The following is a 13,993-nucleotide window of genomic DNA, read 5'->3' as shown; positions in this document are numbered from 1 at the left end:
TTCCTCCGCCGAGGGCAGGGGCCACGGCTGTGGGACAAGGTCCTCCCAGGATGCTGGCTCCGCCCGGTGATGGCCGCAGGACGCCCCCCGTCTGCCAGAGCGACAGCTTCGTCTCAGACCCCTGCCCAGCAGGACAGTCCTCCCAGCCCCACGGAGTCTGGGCGTCCCCCCTCCAAAGTGGGGGAGCTGGCTCTGCCCCAGCAGCGCTCCTCAGTGGACAGAGGGCCCATGACTCACCCGGGGTGGGGGCGGGGGTACACAGTGACGAATCCATGACAAACACAGGAATAATAAATTTATTATAAGAACCACAGAAGACACGGTAATGCACATACAAAAGGAGGGGACCTCTCCCCAGCAGAGCCAGCTGGCCGACGCCCCAGCAGGAGCCCACAGTCCCTCAGAACGCCGGGTCCGAGGACAGCATCCCGACCCGAGCGGGCCCAGTGCCTGACACACAGACACAGCGCCACGAGCGAGAGCCACCCAGACGCCCCGCTCCCGGGGCCCACAGCGCTGAGCGGGCTCCAGGCCTGGCGGGAGGCGGGGCGGTGAGGTGTGAGGCCCGAGCGGTGGCAGAGCCCTGCAGCCAGCGCCCAACCCCGGAGCACCCCATGGCTCGTCCTGAACCCGAACCCGAACCATGGTCAGGGAACGCTGCGTGCATCTTCAGGGTCTCCTACGTCCCGCACGCCCCCCGGGAAACGGCAGAAGGCTTTCGGGCACGCACACACACCAAGGCTCACACAGGACCCCACGGTGCCAAGTAGACACGGGCCCTGCAGAGGACAGCAGCCCGCACGCGCAGGGCCAGGGCGTGGCTGGGGCCTCTCCACTCATGGAAGTGTGTGGCTGGTCCCGAGGTGCAGGAAAAGCAGAAGAGCTAACCTAGGTCCGGGCTCTCTTAAGGAAGCCAGCATTGAGAAACGTCCGACACGGGGCCTGAGGAGGCTGCCAGCTGTCCGTGGCCCCTGGAGGGCGGGAAGCTGGACAGGCAGCGGCGGTGCGGCTAAGCGGCAGAGAGGCAGGCCTGGTGGACGCTCTGGGCCCAGGTGTTGAGCAGGGCCGTGACCGAGTGCTTGTCAGGGAGCTGCAGCAGCCGTGACGTCATGCACTGGTGCACCGACTGCAGGAAGGGGTTGGCGTCTGCAGGGAGGGGCGGCTGTGAGCCTCTGCGCCCCGCCAGGGCCCTCCGCTGCCCCGCCCAGCCCAAGGCTCAGGTGCGGGGACTGCCCTCAGGGACGGCCGCAGGGCCCAGTCCTCTACAGGCCAGCCGCGACCGCGGGGAGGAACGTCTCCACCAAGGGGGCGCTCTTGGGGCCTGTCCCCGAGATGGGGCCCCAGGAGCCTCACAGGGGCCCACAGGGGCCCTGAGCCGGCTGGTCAGCACGGCAGGGGTGCGGTGGGCAGGGAGCCTCCCCTCTCTGTGGGCCCGCGAGGCCGCCTGCTCCATCCACCAAGGAGGAGGGCAGTAGGGCCTCAGCAGAGCCCGCCTCCCGGGCACCCACCGTACTGCCACTGCCGGTTGATCCACAGCGGGCTCTGGGCGGGGTAGTCGGCGGGCACGCTCAGCTCCAGCGGCGGCACGCTGGGGAGGTCCTTGTCATCTGCAACACACAAGGCGGCACCTGAGACTCCGCAGTGCCCGCCAGGCCTGGAGGCCCTGGGGAGGCCCGTGCGGAGCCCAGGAGCTGACTCCCGCGCTTCCCGTCTCCTCAGGGCCTCAGGCGCACAGAGGGGCTTCTGTGCCCGGGGCGGGGCGGGGTGGGGTGGGGGATGAGAGCGAGCGGGCTCAGGGCCAGCCCCCAAGCAAGTGCACACGCTCTCGCATGTGGGCCAAGGAGGACAGCGGGCAGGTTCCAGGTTCCAGGTTCCAGGAGGGCTGGGCTGGGGCGGGCAGGCTGTCCCACCAGCCCCGCCCCAGCACTCACCCAGCTTGCATATCAGGTGGACGGTGCCGTTGTTGCTGCAGTGCGAAGGGTCTAAGTTCACCAGGAACTTGGGGTCCAGCCGGGCCACCTCCCCCTGGAGCACATTGGGGATACTCTGCCGCTCATCCTCTTCAAACTTCCGCTTCCGGGTAGACACCACCGGGGCCCTGGAGGAGGCAGCCGTGCTGACGCCCTGGCCAGGCTGCGGTCCGGCCCGGCCACCCGCCAAGCCCCAGGGGACGCACGGGATGGGCGGGCCGTGGATGGCTGCCATGGCCGGCACGAAGGTGCGGTAGAGGGAGTGGTTGAAGACGGGCGACCGGATGTTGGCCAGGACGGCGTCCAGGAGCGGCTGGCAGAGGTACTGCTGCTTGGTGGGGGGCACTGCGGGCGGCGGGGGCGTGGGCTGCGGCAGGACGCTGGGGTCAGCAGCCCGCTCGTGGGCCCCGGCCTCGTCCTCACCCAGCCAGCCTTCCCGGCGTCCCCACAAGCTCCACCCCACAGGCAGGGCGGCCAGGCCCATGGGCCACGAGAGCCGAGTGCTACAGGGCCGCAGCCAGAGGCGTCCCCCCACGCCCTCACCTCACCCACGGCACTGGGCAGGGCCCCCGCCCCCACGGACTGCAGGCTCCAGCTCGTAGTTAGACCGTGGTGAGCCCTGAATACCAAGGAGGCCTCCGACCCTAGCAACACCGCCAGGCACAGCAGCCCACTCACCACCGCCATGTCGTTCTTGAGCTTCTCCAGGGCGATCTCACATTTCTGCAGCGTCTTCAGAGGGCACCTGAGGGAGGAAGACGGGGCTGGCCCTCCGTGTGGGGGCGGGAGGCCGAGCGCTCCCAGGTCTCTACCCAGCCATGGACAGTCTGGCCTCCTCTGGATGGAGCGGGCTGGGGCCTCGGCCACTGGCACCACTCCCAGGAGCCCGCCAGCCCACCCGCTGTCCCCAGGCCCAGAGTCTGAGGCAGGGCAGGCCCACGCCCAGGACAAGGCACACCGTGACAGGTCCAGGGAGGATGGAGGCCAGGCCCCCGCCCCCACCCAACGACGGCTGAGAGGCCGGAGGGCCGTCCACCTCCCGCAGGACCCCTCAGCGCCCAGCGTTCCGCCCAGATGAGCAGAACAGGGAGGACATTCCAGAAGAGCGCCCAGCCTGAGCCAAGCCCCCAGGAGACGGCAGGGTCCCCAGGCCAGACCACCTGCAGGGGGAGCGCTGGCTAAGCTCTGGCCTCAGCAGCTCGGTGGCTGGTGGGAGAGGGAAGGGACGTGAGGGTGTGGCCCTGCTTTTGAGCCCCTTTCAAACAGTCTGGTCCCTCCCATGGCCAGCGCGTGGGAGCTCAGTGCCCCTTCTGCACACATGGGCACTGGGACCATCACCGACCCAAGGCCACCCGCACGTCGGGGGCTGGGCTGAGGCCCTTCAAGGCCAGCAAGAGGGCCGTGAGGGCCACGGGGTGGGACCCTCTGTGAGCGGCGGGAGCAGCACTGTCCCACAGGCTGGGCGGCAAGGCTCACCGCTTGGAGGGGTCCGTCAGAATGTCCAGCAGGCTCTTCATCTTACTCAGGTCCTTTTTCCTGTCTGGGGCAGAAGTGGACCCTCAGACAGGGCCGAGGTCCCTGCCCTGCCCCGCCCTGCCCGCCAGCCTGCAGGCCCACCTTCGTTCTTGTCGATCTTGTTGATCATGCGGCGCAGCGGCTCGATGTACTTGGACAGCTGCTTCAGCTTGTCCAGGTACTGCTGCTCCTCAGCCTGGCTGGAGCCCGCAGGGCTCATGACGGAGCTGGGGTTCACTGCGGGACACGGCCTGGTGAGCGCGGCCCGGCCCACAAAGGGCATGGCTGTGCCCGACCCATGCCCGACTTACCGGGGGTGTTCAGTGGTCCTGGGGAGGGGACGCTGAAGTTCTGCGGGGTGCGCGCCGTCACCGGGCTCTGGGAGGGCTGTGGCGAGGGGCTGGGCAGGAAGCTGCTAGGGGACGGGGCGGGGCCGGAGCTGGCAGAGAGGAGGCGGGTGAGCCAGGTGGGGGCGGGGCTGGGGCTGGGGGGGGCGCCGCCTGGCCGGGCCTACCTGACATTGGAGTTGGGCTGCGAGCTGGGCGGGCCGGGCTGCGGGGACGGCTGCGGGGGAGGCGGCATCGACTGCGGGGTATGCACCTGCTGGCCCGGCGATGGCGAGGACAGCACCGGGAGGCCGCTCTGGCTGACCTGCAGGGAGGGCGCGCCTGCTGAGCCGCCCCGCGCGCCCCCGCGGCCCCTCTGCCGCCGCCTCTCAAACACCCACACAGTGCGCGCGGCCCCAAGCGCTGGCAGCAGGGCTGGGCTGCTGGCCCTGGGCTAGCAGGGACTTCTGACCAGGGACGCAATGTGCCAGGTCCCTGCCTCGTGTGTGTGGGAGCCTGTGGGCAGGGGAGGCCAGCAAGGACCACGCACAGTGACGGTTGGGCTGACCTCCCAAAGGCTCCGTGACCCCCTGGGCCCCGAGGACAAGCCGGGCGTCAGGGGAGCGTGGAGGCTGTGCCATGCCGTCACCCTGCGTCTCCCTCACCAGCGCCCACGCCGGAGCTGCGCTCTGGCAGCCAAGCAACCCCTGCCGCGAGGGGAGAGCGCGGAGCACTCAGGGTCACCCGCTCCCTGCAGCCCGCATCGGGCGGACGCAGCGGGTTCCCACCCCACTCTCCCACTAGGACGCCGCCATGTCTGTCTGTGAACGCTGAGGGAGGTGGTCACACACCCAGAACTAGGAAAGCGAGCGTGTGGAAACCGTTTTCTGCCCGGGACACGAGAGGAGCTACTCCCGACCAGGCAGATGGCAGCCCACCAGGCCCTGAAATGGGCCCCCAGAGCGGACTCGTGCAGAGCCTGCAGAGGGTGCACAGGGGCTTGGCCCCTCGCCACACGGGACGCCTCTGCAGGCCCTGCTGGCTTTGCCTGGGGCGTCCGGCACACCGCGGCTACCTCCTGTGTGCTGAGCATCTGCTCCCTAGAGGCAGCTCCCAGGCCACCCTCCAGCCTGCCCGCTCCGCTCTGTAGGCCTGGCCTGCACTCTGCGCCCAGCATCACGGATGCCAGCTGAGGGTCACTCTGCCTGGTGGCTGCTTTCAGTTGAGTCAGGGAAGACGGAGGAGCGTTCACAGGAGCCCGGACCCCATCAGACTGCCCAAGGCCACCCTCCCCGCCTGCTCCCCCAGAATGGCCTGGCCCAGGCCCCTCTGGCTCTGCCCACCTTTCCCTGGATGACTGCAGCCTCCCGCAGCCCCTCGCCGCCCAGCACGAGCTGACAGCCCCCTCCTCGTCAGCTGCACCCTTGGAGGCATCAAGGCTGGCCTGGCTTGCCCTGATGAGAGCCCTCAGTCTGGGGTCTGAGGCCCTAGGCTGGTCCCTGGAGAGCTGGGCCTGCCTGCACTCAAAACCGTTAGGATGAAATGAAATGAAGCCCTCCCAGGCAGGCTCCAGAAGGAGGCAGACTGATGCTTGGGAATCCAAACACCCACGCCGCAGGCGGAGCTGGCGGTGAGGCGGGGCGGTCCGCCTGAGTGGAGTGCGCCTGCCTCCTAGTCTGCAGCCCTGGGACACTCTCCTCGCTGGAGTTACCGCCCGAGACAGGCATCCAGACGGGTGCCCAGTCGTCCTCAGACACCCGGCTCCCAGGCTCCAGCCGGGGCTGGTATGACCGAGGCCCCAAGTGCCCCGGAGTCACTTCGAGAAGCGCCACCAGCACTGCTAACAGCAAAACCCTCCAGACCCGAGAACCAGACGGGCACTGAGGCTGGCAGGACCTGCTCCAGAAGAATGGTGCACGGCCACGAATGGTGACGCGGACCTGAGGACTGAGTCCAGGAGAGCCTGACTGTTGCTGAAACGTGAGGAAGAGAGAAAAGCCGCCATCGGGCTCTCCGCCCACGCTTCCTGTCTGCCCCTCAGTCCCACCGGCCCCACCTACGCTGACTTCTGAGTGTTGGGTCAGACCTGTCCCCTGTCTTGTCCACTGCTGCCACTGAGGCGGTGAAGAAGGGCTAAGGAAGCAAAGATTCCCCGAGGGGTCTTCTCACACCACTGCTGCTAGAGTGTGCAGTGAGGCCAGCCCACCAGGCCCCAGGATGCACGAGCGCCCCACCCCAGGGGCAGACCTGGGAGCCTGGGGCGTGGCCGCCCAGGCTGGCCTCCATCGCTTGCAGGCCATGGGCACGCCCCCCACCCCGAAGGCTGGTGCTCAGGACACCAAACCCGGCAGGAGGAGGGGTGACCCCGCCCCTCCCCCGCTGCCACGCCCCAGGTCCCCGCCTCAGCTCTGTGGTCAGCTCTCTGCTGGGACAGAGGTCACAAATCCACGCCACCCTCGAAGCCACCGAGTGCCACGTGGGCTGCACCAGACTCCAGCAGAAGCAAAGGCAGTGTGACCGCTGGGAAGGGGAGTGGAGCGCACCCCGAGAGCCGGGAGCCCGGAAGACTGCAGACGAGGCCAGGACAGAGTGGCGGCCGACACGGTCGCACGGGGCCTGCAGTCCTGCCCTGGCCGTAGATGTGATGTCGGCATCTGCTGCACACAAGACCACGTGTGGGTGAGCTGGGGGACGGGTGCGGGGCCACAGAGCCCCTCCAAAGGCTGTGGGAACCCCATCGGCAAGCTCTCCCGGCTCGAGCCATAGGGCCAGGCCAGACGCCAAGGAACATGAGGCATCCCCGCGCAGACAGTGCTCGGCAGACACGGCCACAGGGGGCAGAGGCCCGTGGGCCTCACCACGGCACACCTGGTGTCTGAGGTCAACGCCTCCATGAGCTGCTGTGGGCAGGAGACAGGAAGAGCCAAGGCCAGGACTGGACACAGGCTGGGGGGCAAGGGGGCCTGTGGAGAAGTCACAAGGCCTGGCCTCCCACCCCAGACACCAAGGACACTGTGGCCGCTACTGGGCAAGGCCAGGAGGCCCTTCCGTCCATCAACATCGATGTGCGGGGGGTGGGCACCCAGGGGTGAGTCCCGGAAGTTAGGGCTGACTGCTGGAGCCAGACGCCCCATCCTCGGGCGCCTCCTGGTCTCTGGAGCAACGGCCCCCAGCTCTGTACCCAGCGCTGAGGCGGGAAGAGAGCACGGTGCCCTCCCCCCATCACACGCTGGGAGAAGGCGGCAAGAGGGAAGATCTGGGGGCATCGCAGGGTGGACGTGGCACATGCCATGTGCAGCTCAAACCCAGATAGGCTGAGCGGAGCTGCCCCGAGGACCCCAGGGACTGGCCTGATCCAGCCAGGAGCTCACTGGCACAAGGGTGACGGGCACTGGCTGGCGCCTCCAGAGCCTCGGCGCGGGGCCCTCACCTGGACTCCGGGCCCCACTATCTGTGAGGCCTGGGCTGTGGGCACCGCTGTCTGCGGCGGGACCTGGGGTTGCACCTGCGGCTGCTGCACCACCATCGGAGCCCGGACCTGCGGAGGAAGGAGCAGCGACCTGCAGCCACCAGGCCAGGGGCGGGACGCCCACACGTCTGGCCGAGGAGGCGCTCCTGCTGCTTCCCTGGCTGACGTCTGCTACCAGTCAACCCTCACCCGTGGCTCACTGGCAGTGCCCATGCCAGCCTCGAGCCTTGCCTCCCTGACTCCAGTAGGAAGTCTGCCCCAATGGGCCACCACCACACGGCCGCCACCAGCAGCTGCCGCGGCGAGCCCAGGGCACTGATGGCCCCCGAAAGCCCTGCTCACAGCCCCGACTCCTCGAAGGAACCCAGGCCAGCAGGCTCCTGTTGACAGGACCCCGCCCAGGACCCCCCAGCCCTCCCGCCTGTGCCCTGGGGCCTCTGAGTCACCCACCACATGGCTCAGGCACAGCTCTGCCCCACCTCACCCAGTGAAGGGCAAAGAGAAAAGGACAAAAAAGCAGGAAGCGAGCCGATAAACCATTAAAATGGCTCTTGACACAGCTAACGTCCCCAAGTGCGTACAATACTGTCTTCCACATGATGTCCCTGTTTACAGACATGGATCTGCTTTCGCACAGATGTATGAGAAGATAATATCTTATGACTGCCTCAAAAACATGGTCACGACCTCTGCTTAGAACAGAACTCCGAGTAGTCCGTGGGCCGGGCAGCTGGCATGCCCTCCACCACAGTGAGAATGTGGGTGCTGCCATCCACCTTCTCATCCACAACCTCACGATGCCCTTGGCCTCCTCCAAATCAGCCCGGCTGCTTGGAAGACATGGTGCCTCCTGGCAGGAGGGGCACCGCCACGGGCGTGGCAGCTGGTGGGACGCACGCTCCTTCGCTGAGCGGCACATGGGGCCCGGGGCAGGGGTGCCAGGGTGAGTCCTGGTGCCGGAAGAGGGCCTGCCATCCACAGCCCCAGGGACACTGGGAGAAGGGCCCCGGCCGCGGGACACCGGCTACTCACGAGTTTCAGCTGCGGCTGGGCGTAAAGCATCTGCCCAGGGAGGGCCGGAGCCTGTGACACCAAAGGCTGTGGCTGCGACTGTGGCGGGGGCTGTGGTGGGGCCTGGTGGTGCTGCGGGGGCTGCAGCTGCTGAGGCAGGGCCTGCGAGGGCGGTGGTGGGGGCTGCTGCAGCGGGGGCTGCTGGATGGGCGGCTGGGCCTGGAGAGCCTGCTGCTGCTGCAGCTGCAGCTGTGCCATGCGCTGTAGCTGCTGCTGTTGCATCTGGGGCAGAACAAGCAGCCCCGTCAGCTCCCAGCCCAGCCCAGCAGCGCTCCTGGGGACAGAGGGACTCCCAGAGTCACAGGGCCCTGCCCACGGACACCAGCCCATCCGAGGCCTGAGGGGACAAAGGCAGGGTCCAGGGGAAGGGTCCGGAGGGCGTGGTAAGGGGTCAGGTGTAGGTACAGCCCCAGAGAAGCCAGGCAATGCTTGGCTGACCACAGACCTTGGGAGCCCCTTCCAGGGGTGCCTGTGTGGCCCCAAAAGTGGGCACAGGACCAGCTTCAGGATGAGGAGGAGAGGCGGGCCTGAAGAGACCCTGTCAGCCCAGGAGAGGGGCCGGGGGAAAGGAGGCACAAGCCCAGGCCGGGAGTAGTCGGCCAAGGGTGGGTCCTTTGGGGATTCCCTCCCCCAACCCACGACAGGCCAGAGCGGGAGACGCTGAGGCTGTCAGGCCTGACTGAGACCACGTGTGAGAGAAGAGCTTTTCCTGTGACAGGGACGGTCAGTGCGGCGTCCAGACACTGGACCCTCAGGATCGGACGGGCAGGAGGCCTGCACGTGCTCAGAGGACCCGCGGCCGGGACAGCCTTCCCGTCAAGGGCCTCCCCGCCCGGGCTCAGGGGAGCGAGGCCGGCACCTGCTGCTGGTTCTGCTGGTGCAGCTTGATCAGGTGCTGCTGCTGCTGGAGCTGCTGCTGCTGCACCGCCGCCTGGAACTGCTGCTGCATGGCGCTCTGCTGCGCCTGGAACTGCTGCTGCTGCTGCTGCAGCGCCGCCTGCTGCTGCGCCTGGAACTGCTGCTGCTGCTGCTGCTGCAGCGCCGCCTGCTGGAGCTGCAGCTGGGCTGGAGACAGAGCGGCGGGGCGCTTGTCCTGGGCGCAGCTGCAGGAGGTGCCACCCCCGCCAGCAAGGGAGGGACGGGGCGCCAATGACAGGACTGGCCACCAACATCCACTCTATAGTAACTGTGGTCCACTCTACAGGGACCCGATCCACTCCACAGTAACTGTGATCCACTCCACAGGGACCCGATCCACTCCACAGTAACTGTGATCCACTCCACAGGGACCCGATCCACTCCACAGTAACTGTGATCCACTCCACAGGAACTCAATCCACTCCACAGTAACTGTGATCCACTCCACAGGAACTCAATCCACTCCACAGTAACTGTGATCCACTCCACAGGGACCCGATCCACTCCACAGGAACCCGATCCACTCCACAGTAACTGTGATTCGCTCCACAGGAACCCGATCCACTCCACAGTAACTGTGATCCACTCCACAGGGACCCGATCCACTCCACAGTAACTGTAATCCACTCCACAGGAACCCGATCCACTCTACAGGGACCCGATCCACTCCACAGTAACTGTAATCCACTCCACAGGGACCCAATCCACTCCACAGTAACTGTGATCCACTCCACAGGGACCCGATCCACTCCACAGTAACTGTGATCCACTCCACAGGGACCCGATCCACTCCACAGTAACTGTGATCCACTCCACAGGGACCCGATCCACTCCACAGTAACTGTGATCCACTCCACAGGGACCCGATCCACTCCACAGTAACTGTGATCCACTCCACAGGGACCCGATCCACTCCACAGTAACTGTGATCCACTCCACAGGGACCCGATCCACTCCACAGTAACTGTGATCCGCTCCACAGGGACCCGATCCACTCCACAGTAACTGTGATCCGCTCTACAGGGACCCGATCCACTCCACAGTAACTGTGATCCACTCCACAGGGACCCGATCCACTCCACAGTAACTGTGATCCACTCCACAGGGACCCGATCCACTCCACAATAACTGTGATCCACTCCACAGGGACCCGATCCACTCCACAGTAACTGTGATCCACTCCACAGGGACCCGATCCACTCCACAGTAACTGTGATCCGCTCTACAGGGACCCAATCCACTCCACAGTAACTGTGATCCACTCCACAGGAACTCAATCCACTCCACAGTAACTGTGATCCACTCTACGGGAACCCGATTTACTCCACAGCAACTGTGATCGACTGGACAGAAACGTGATCTACTCCACAGGAACCCAATCTACTCTGTAGTAACCGGATTCACCCTGTAGCAACCAGATTCACTATACCGTTAACAAAGGGGCAGGAGGGAACAGGCAAACCAGGAGGCCCAGTATGGCAACCACCTGTCTGCTTCCTGCCTCGATGGAGCCCCCAGCTCTGGACACAACTGGGGCCTTTTGTGACCGGCTCCTTTCCCTCAGCGTTGCATTTATAAGGTTCACCCACGCTGTGCCTCAGATCCGTATTCCCTTTCTCTTACGGGGCCAAACTACTCCACTACACGGATTCCCCACATTTTGTGTTACCTATCCCTCAGCTGATGGACATCTGGGCTGTGTCCAGTTCATGGTGGTTAGAAATAATGCCGATAAAAACCACCAGTCAGAGGCATCCCTGGTGGTCCAGTGGTTAAGACTCTGCACTTCTACTCCAGGGGATGTGGGTTTGATCTCTGCTTGGGGAACTAAGATTCCCCACAATGCATGGCACAGCCAAAAAAGTAAAAATGAATAATCACAAGATTTTCAGTGATGAGGTCTCTCTTCAGGTGATGAAAATGTTTCAAATTTGACACCATGAATCTACTCCTGAACACTGCACTCCCAGTGCACGAAAAAGGGCACGTGGACTTTGCGTTTGTGCTCTGTAGTCACCAAGTCCCGTCTGACTCTTGTGACCCCGTGGACGGTAGCCCTCCAGGCTCCTCTGTCTGTGGGATTCTCCAGGCAAGAATACTGGAGTGGGTCGCCACTTACTTCTCCAGGGGATGGAACCCGCGCCTCCTACTTGACAGGCAGACTCTTTACCACTGAGCGACCTAGCAAGCCCAACATGAACTGTACCTATATACTTCAACGAAGATGAAGAGGAGGACCACAGACACTCTGCCCCTTTATCCAATGTCCCGCAACAGCGGCACTTAGTAAAACTACAGTACCCTAACACAGGAAGATGTGCGCCCGCCTGAGCGTCCGGTTAAAACTCTACTCCGCTTCCTCACCGGTTCAGCCACCCCGCAGGCACAACCTGGCGCAGCTCCAGCAGCACAGGCCGTCACGCCAGCCCCCGGCAGCTGCCAAGGGGACCCCGTCTCTGACGACACGGCCACTGTGAGCACTGGATAAAGCACGCGGCAGGCACGGCTCTGCCCTTCAGCAGGCTGAGGGCGTCGGCGTGTGGAGCACGGCCACGCGGACCCGCTCCTGAGCACGCTTCCCACCACAGCCTTCGGTTCTTCTCCCAGTTCATCACTTGTGCCTGGTTAACTATCTGGGAGGAGACTGGCCCACCGCGTCTTTCGTCTGAAGTCTTCGGCAGCGTGTATCACAGGGGTCTCCTGTCAGGATTAACGAGCTGCACCCTCCCCTCTCGTTTCCATCCAGCCTCAGCAGGAAAGCCTCTCTCTTCACATTCACGGTGATTACCTGTAGTTTTCAACTTAACTGTATCTGTCTTTCCCCTTCCAAGTTTCCCCTTCTGCTTTACCGACACATAACTGACATCTTCTCCTCCTCTTTTGAGTTCTGTTTTGCTGGAGCTTGGGTTGATTTTTGTATGTTGTCTGGGTTTTTGTTTGTAGTGTCCACCTCATTCCAATTGTTCCTATTGATGTGGAATTGACAAACTATTTCTATTGTTTTAGCAACAACTTTTACAATTATTATACATAATTAATTAAACAAAGTATAAAGTGTATCTATATGTAAACCTCTTCCCTAAATGTGAGGACCTTAGACTCCTCTCTAAAGTAGGGTTTCTACGCACATGACAGATCCGGGTCTGTGCTATTCCCTCCTGCTGACTCAGCTTGGTTTGGTCCTTGTCCACAGCATGCTTGCAGAGCGGACCTGCACGAGAAGGCAGGACAGAAAACGGCGGCGGAGCAGCCTCGGGGACCCTGACACAGATCCCGGCTCTGTCGCTGCTCTGTCTGTCTCCTCGGCTACCGTGCGCACCCTACGCTGGACTCCGAATCAAACGATATCACGGACTGGGGGCCTGTGGAGGGCAGCCCCGAGGACTATGGGACGGAGGGAATCTCTGTTCACAGAAAGGATTCCCAGCCACGCCCCTCCTGACACGGGGCCAGAGCACGCTGTGCCGGAGGCCGCCCCGGACACTAGGACGCGCAGCAGCGCCTCTGGTCTCTGCCCGTCAGGCGCCAGGAGCCCGCCCGCACAAGCTGCGACGGCCCTCAGGGTGCAAAGCAGCTGAGAGTCACTGGCTTAGACTCACCCCTGGGGATACCCTTGTGTGGAAAATGCTGCTTCTCCCATTTAGACCTGGTACCTTGGGAAGGATGGTCTGAGGTCAGAGAAGGTGGTGAGGGAAAGCAAGCATGTCTGTGTGTTCACCTCCCTTTCAGGGAGGGCCCCCTTGGCTCTGCTGGCAGCTCTGTACCTCAGGCACTGGCATCCCAACCAGCTTGTGACTCCATCCCGGAGTCTACCGAGGGCTCCCGCCTTGACAGACGGCTGCTCTGAGCCCACGTCTGGCCTCTGGTGTCCTGCGCCACACGGGCTGCCCTGTGGAGCCCGTGGAACCTGCCCTGTGGAGCCCGTGGGGCCCTGGGTTCCCCCGCCACCACCCCCTCACCCCCTCTGCTCCAGGCCGGCCCTGTGATGCCAGCCACACTTCTGACTTTAGCCTCCACGCTTCTCAGCCTCCTGCTCCCAAGGCCTCTTGTCTAGGCTCTGCTCTGGGTAACGCCTTCAAAAGCACCTTCCAGTCCACAAGCTCTGCGTCCGGCTGACTGACCTGTTTATCGCCCACACTCTTCTCTCCCAGTAACTCTACTGTCACGCCTGCAGGCTCTCTGTGGTTACTCGTCACACCTGCTTGGCCACTCCCGATACAGGGCCACAGTGCTCATCCCCTCAGAAGTCCAGACCCCACCTCCTTCAGCGCCTGAATCCACACCTGACAAAGCGACGGCCCTGGAGAGCTCCAGACCTGGTCGCTGTTGCTGCTCCTCCGGGAGGCGTGCCTGCTTCCCTCCAAGCCTGCTGACTGCACACAGTCGGACCTGGATCTGCAATTCCCACGGGCCTGCCCTGGAGACTCCCCTCCAGCCCGCCCCAGCCTCCGGCAGAGCTGGAGACGCCAAGGGCGCCATACCCATCCTGCATGGACGGACCCCGCAGCCCACACACAGTCCACCCAGGGCCCAGTCATCCGGGGGGCGGGGCTCCTAGGCACCCCGTCTTCCAAACAGCCAAAACCAGGGCTGATTTTTAAAGCTGTTCTCAGACACACAACATAAAACACTTCAAGGAACAAAAACATGCAGTTTAAAAGCCCAGCCGCACCCACAGTCAGCAGTGTTTCCTGTGACTAGCCCAGGCCACCTGCAGGTGCCTG

The 13,993-nt window shown here is 64.1% G+C and overlaps 1 protein-coding gene across 3 annotated transcripts in view; it reads right to left on the bottom strand.

Annotated features, from left to right (window-relative positions):
* Window positions 1–278: 278 nt before the first annotated feature.
* Window positions 279–13,993, bottom strand: part of MED15 (mediator complex subunit 15) — a 44,293-nt gene continuing 30,578 nt past the window's right edge. For 2 of the 3 annotated variants that reach the window (XM_065903729.1, XM_065903730.1), the window contains 12 exons: window positions 9,211–9,416; window positions 8,313–8,573; window positions 7,242–7,349; window positions 4,000–4,136; window positions 3,797–3,924; window positions 3,588–3,722; window positions 3,447–3,510; window positions 2,649–2,715; window positions 2,177–2,337; window positions 1,932–2,098; window positions 1,509–1,607; window positions 279–1,146 (listed from right to left, as the gene is read on the bottom strand). In XM_065903729.1, the coding sequence (XP_065759801.1) occupies window positions 1,010–1,146; window positions 1,509–1,607; window positions 1,932–2,098; window positions 2,177–2,337; window positions 2,649–2,715; window positions 3,447–3,510; window positions 3,588–3,722; window positions 3,797–3,924; window positions 4,000–4,136; window positions 7,242–7,349; window positions 8,313–8,573; window positions 9,211–9,416 (1,670 nt within the window). In that variant the 3' untranslated portion in view covers window positions 279–1,009. Of the gene's footprint in view, window positions 1,147–1,508; window positions 1,608–1,931; window positions 2,099–2,176; window positions 2,338–2,648; window positions 2,716–3,446; window positions 3,511–3,587; window positions 3,723–3,796; window positions 3,925–3,999; window positions 4,137–7,241; window positions 7,350–8,312; window positions 8,574–9,210; window positions 9,417–13,993 lie in introns of those variants that run through there. The other variant, XR_010658800.1, reaches the window with a different exon arrangement.

The sequence above is a fragment of the Muntiacus reevesi genome, chromosome 13 (assembly GCF_963930625.1).
Source record: "Muntiacus reevesi chromosome 13, mMunRee1.1, whole genome shotgun sequence".
NCBI classification, from domain to species: Eukaryota; Metazoa; Chordata; class Mammalia; order Artiodactyla; family Cervidae; genus Muntiacus; species Muntiacus reevesi.
Note: the sequence above shows the minus strand (reverse complement) of the source record. Positions and strands in the feature narration are given on the sequence as shown.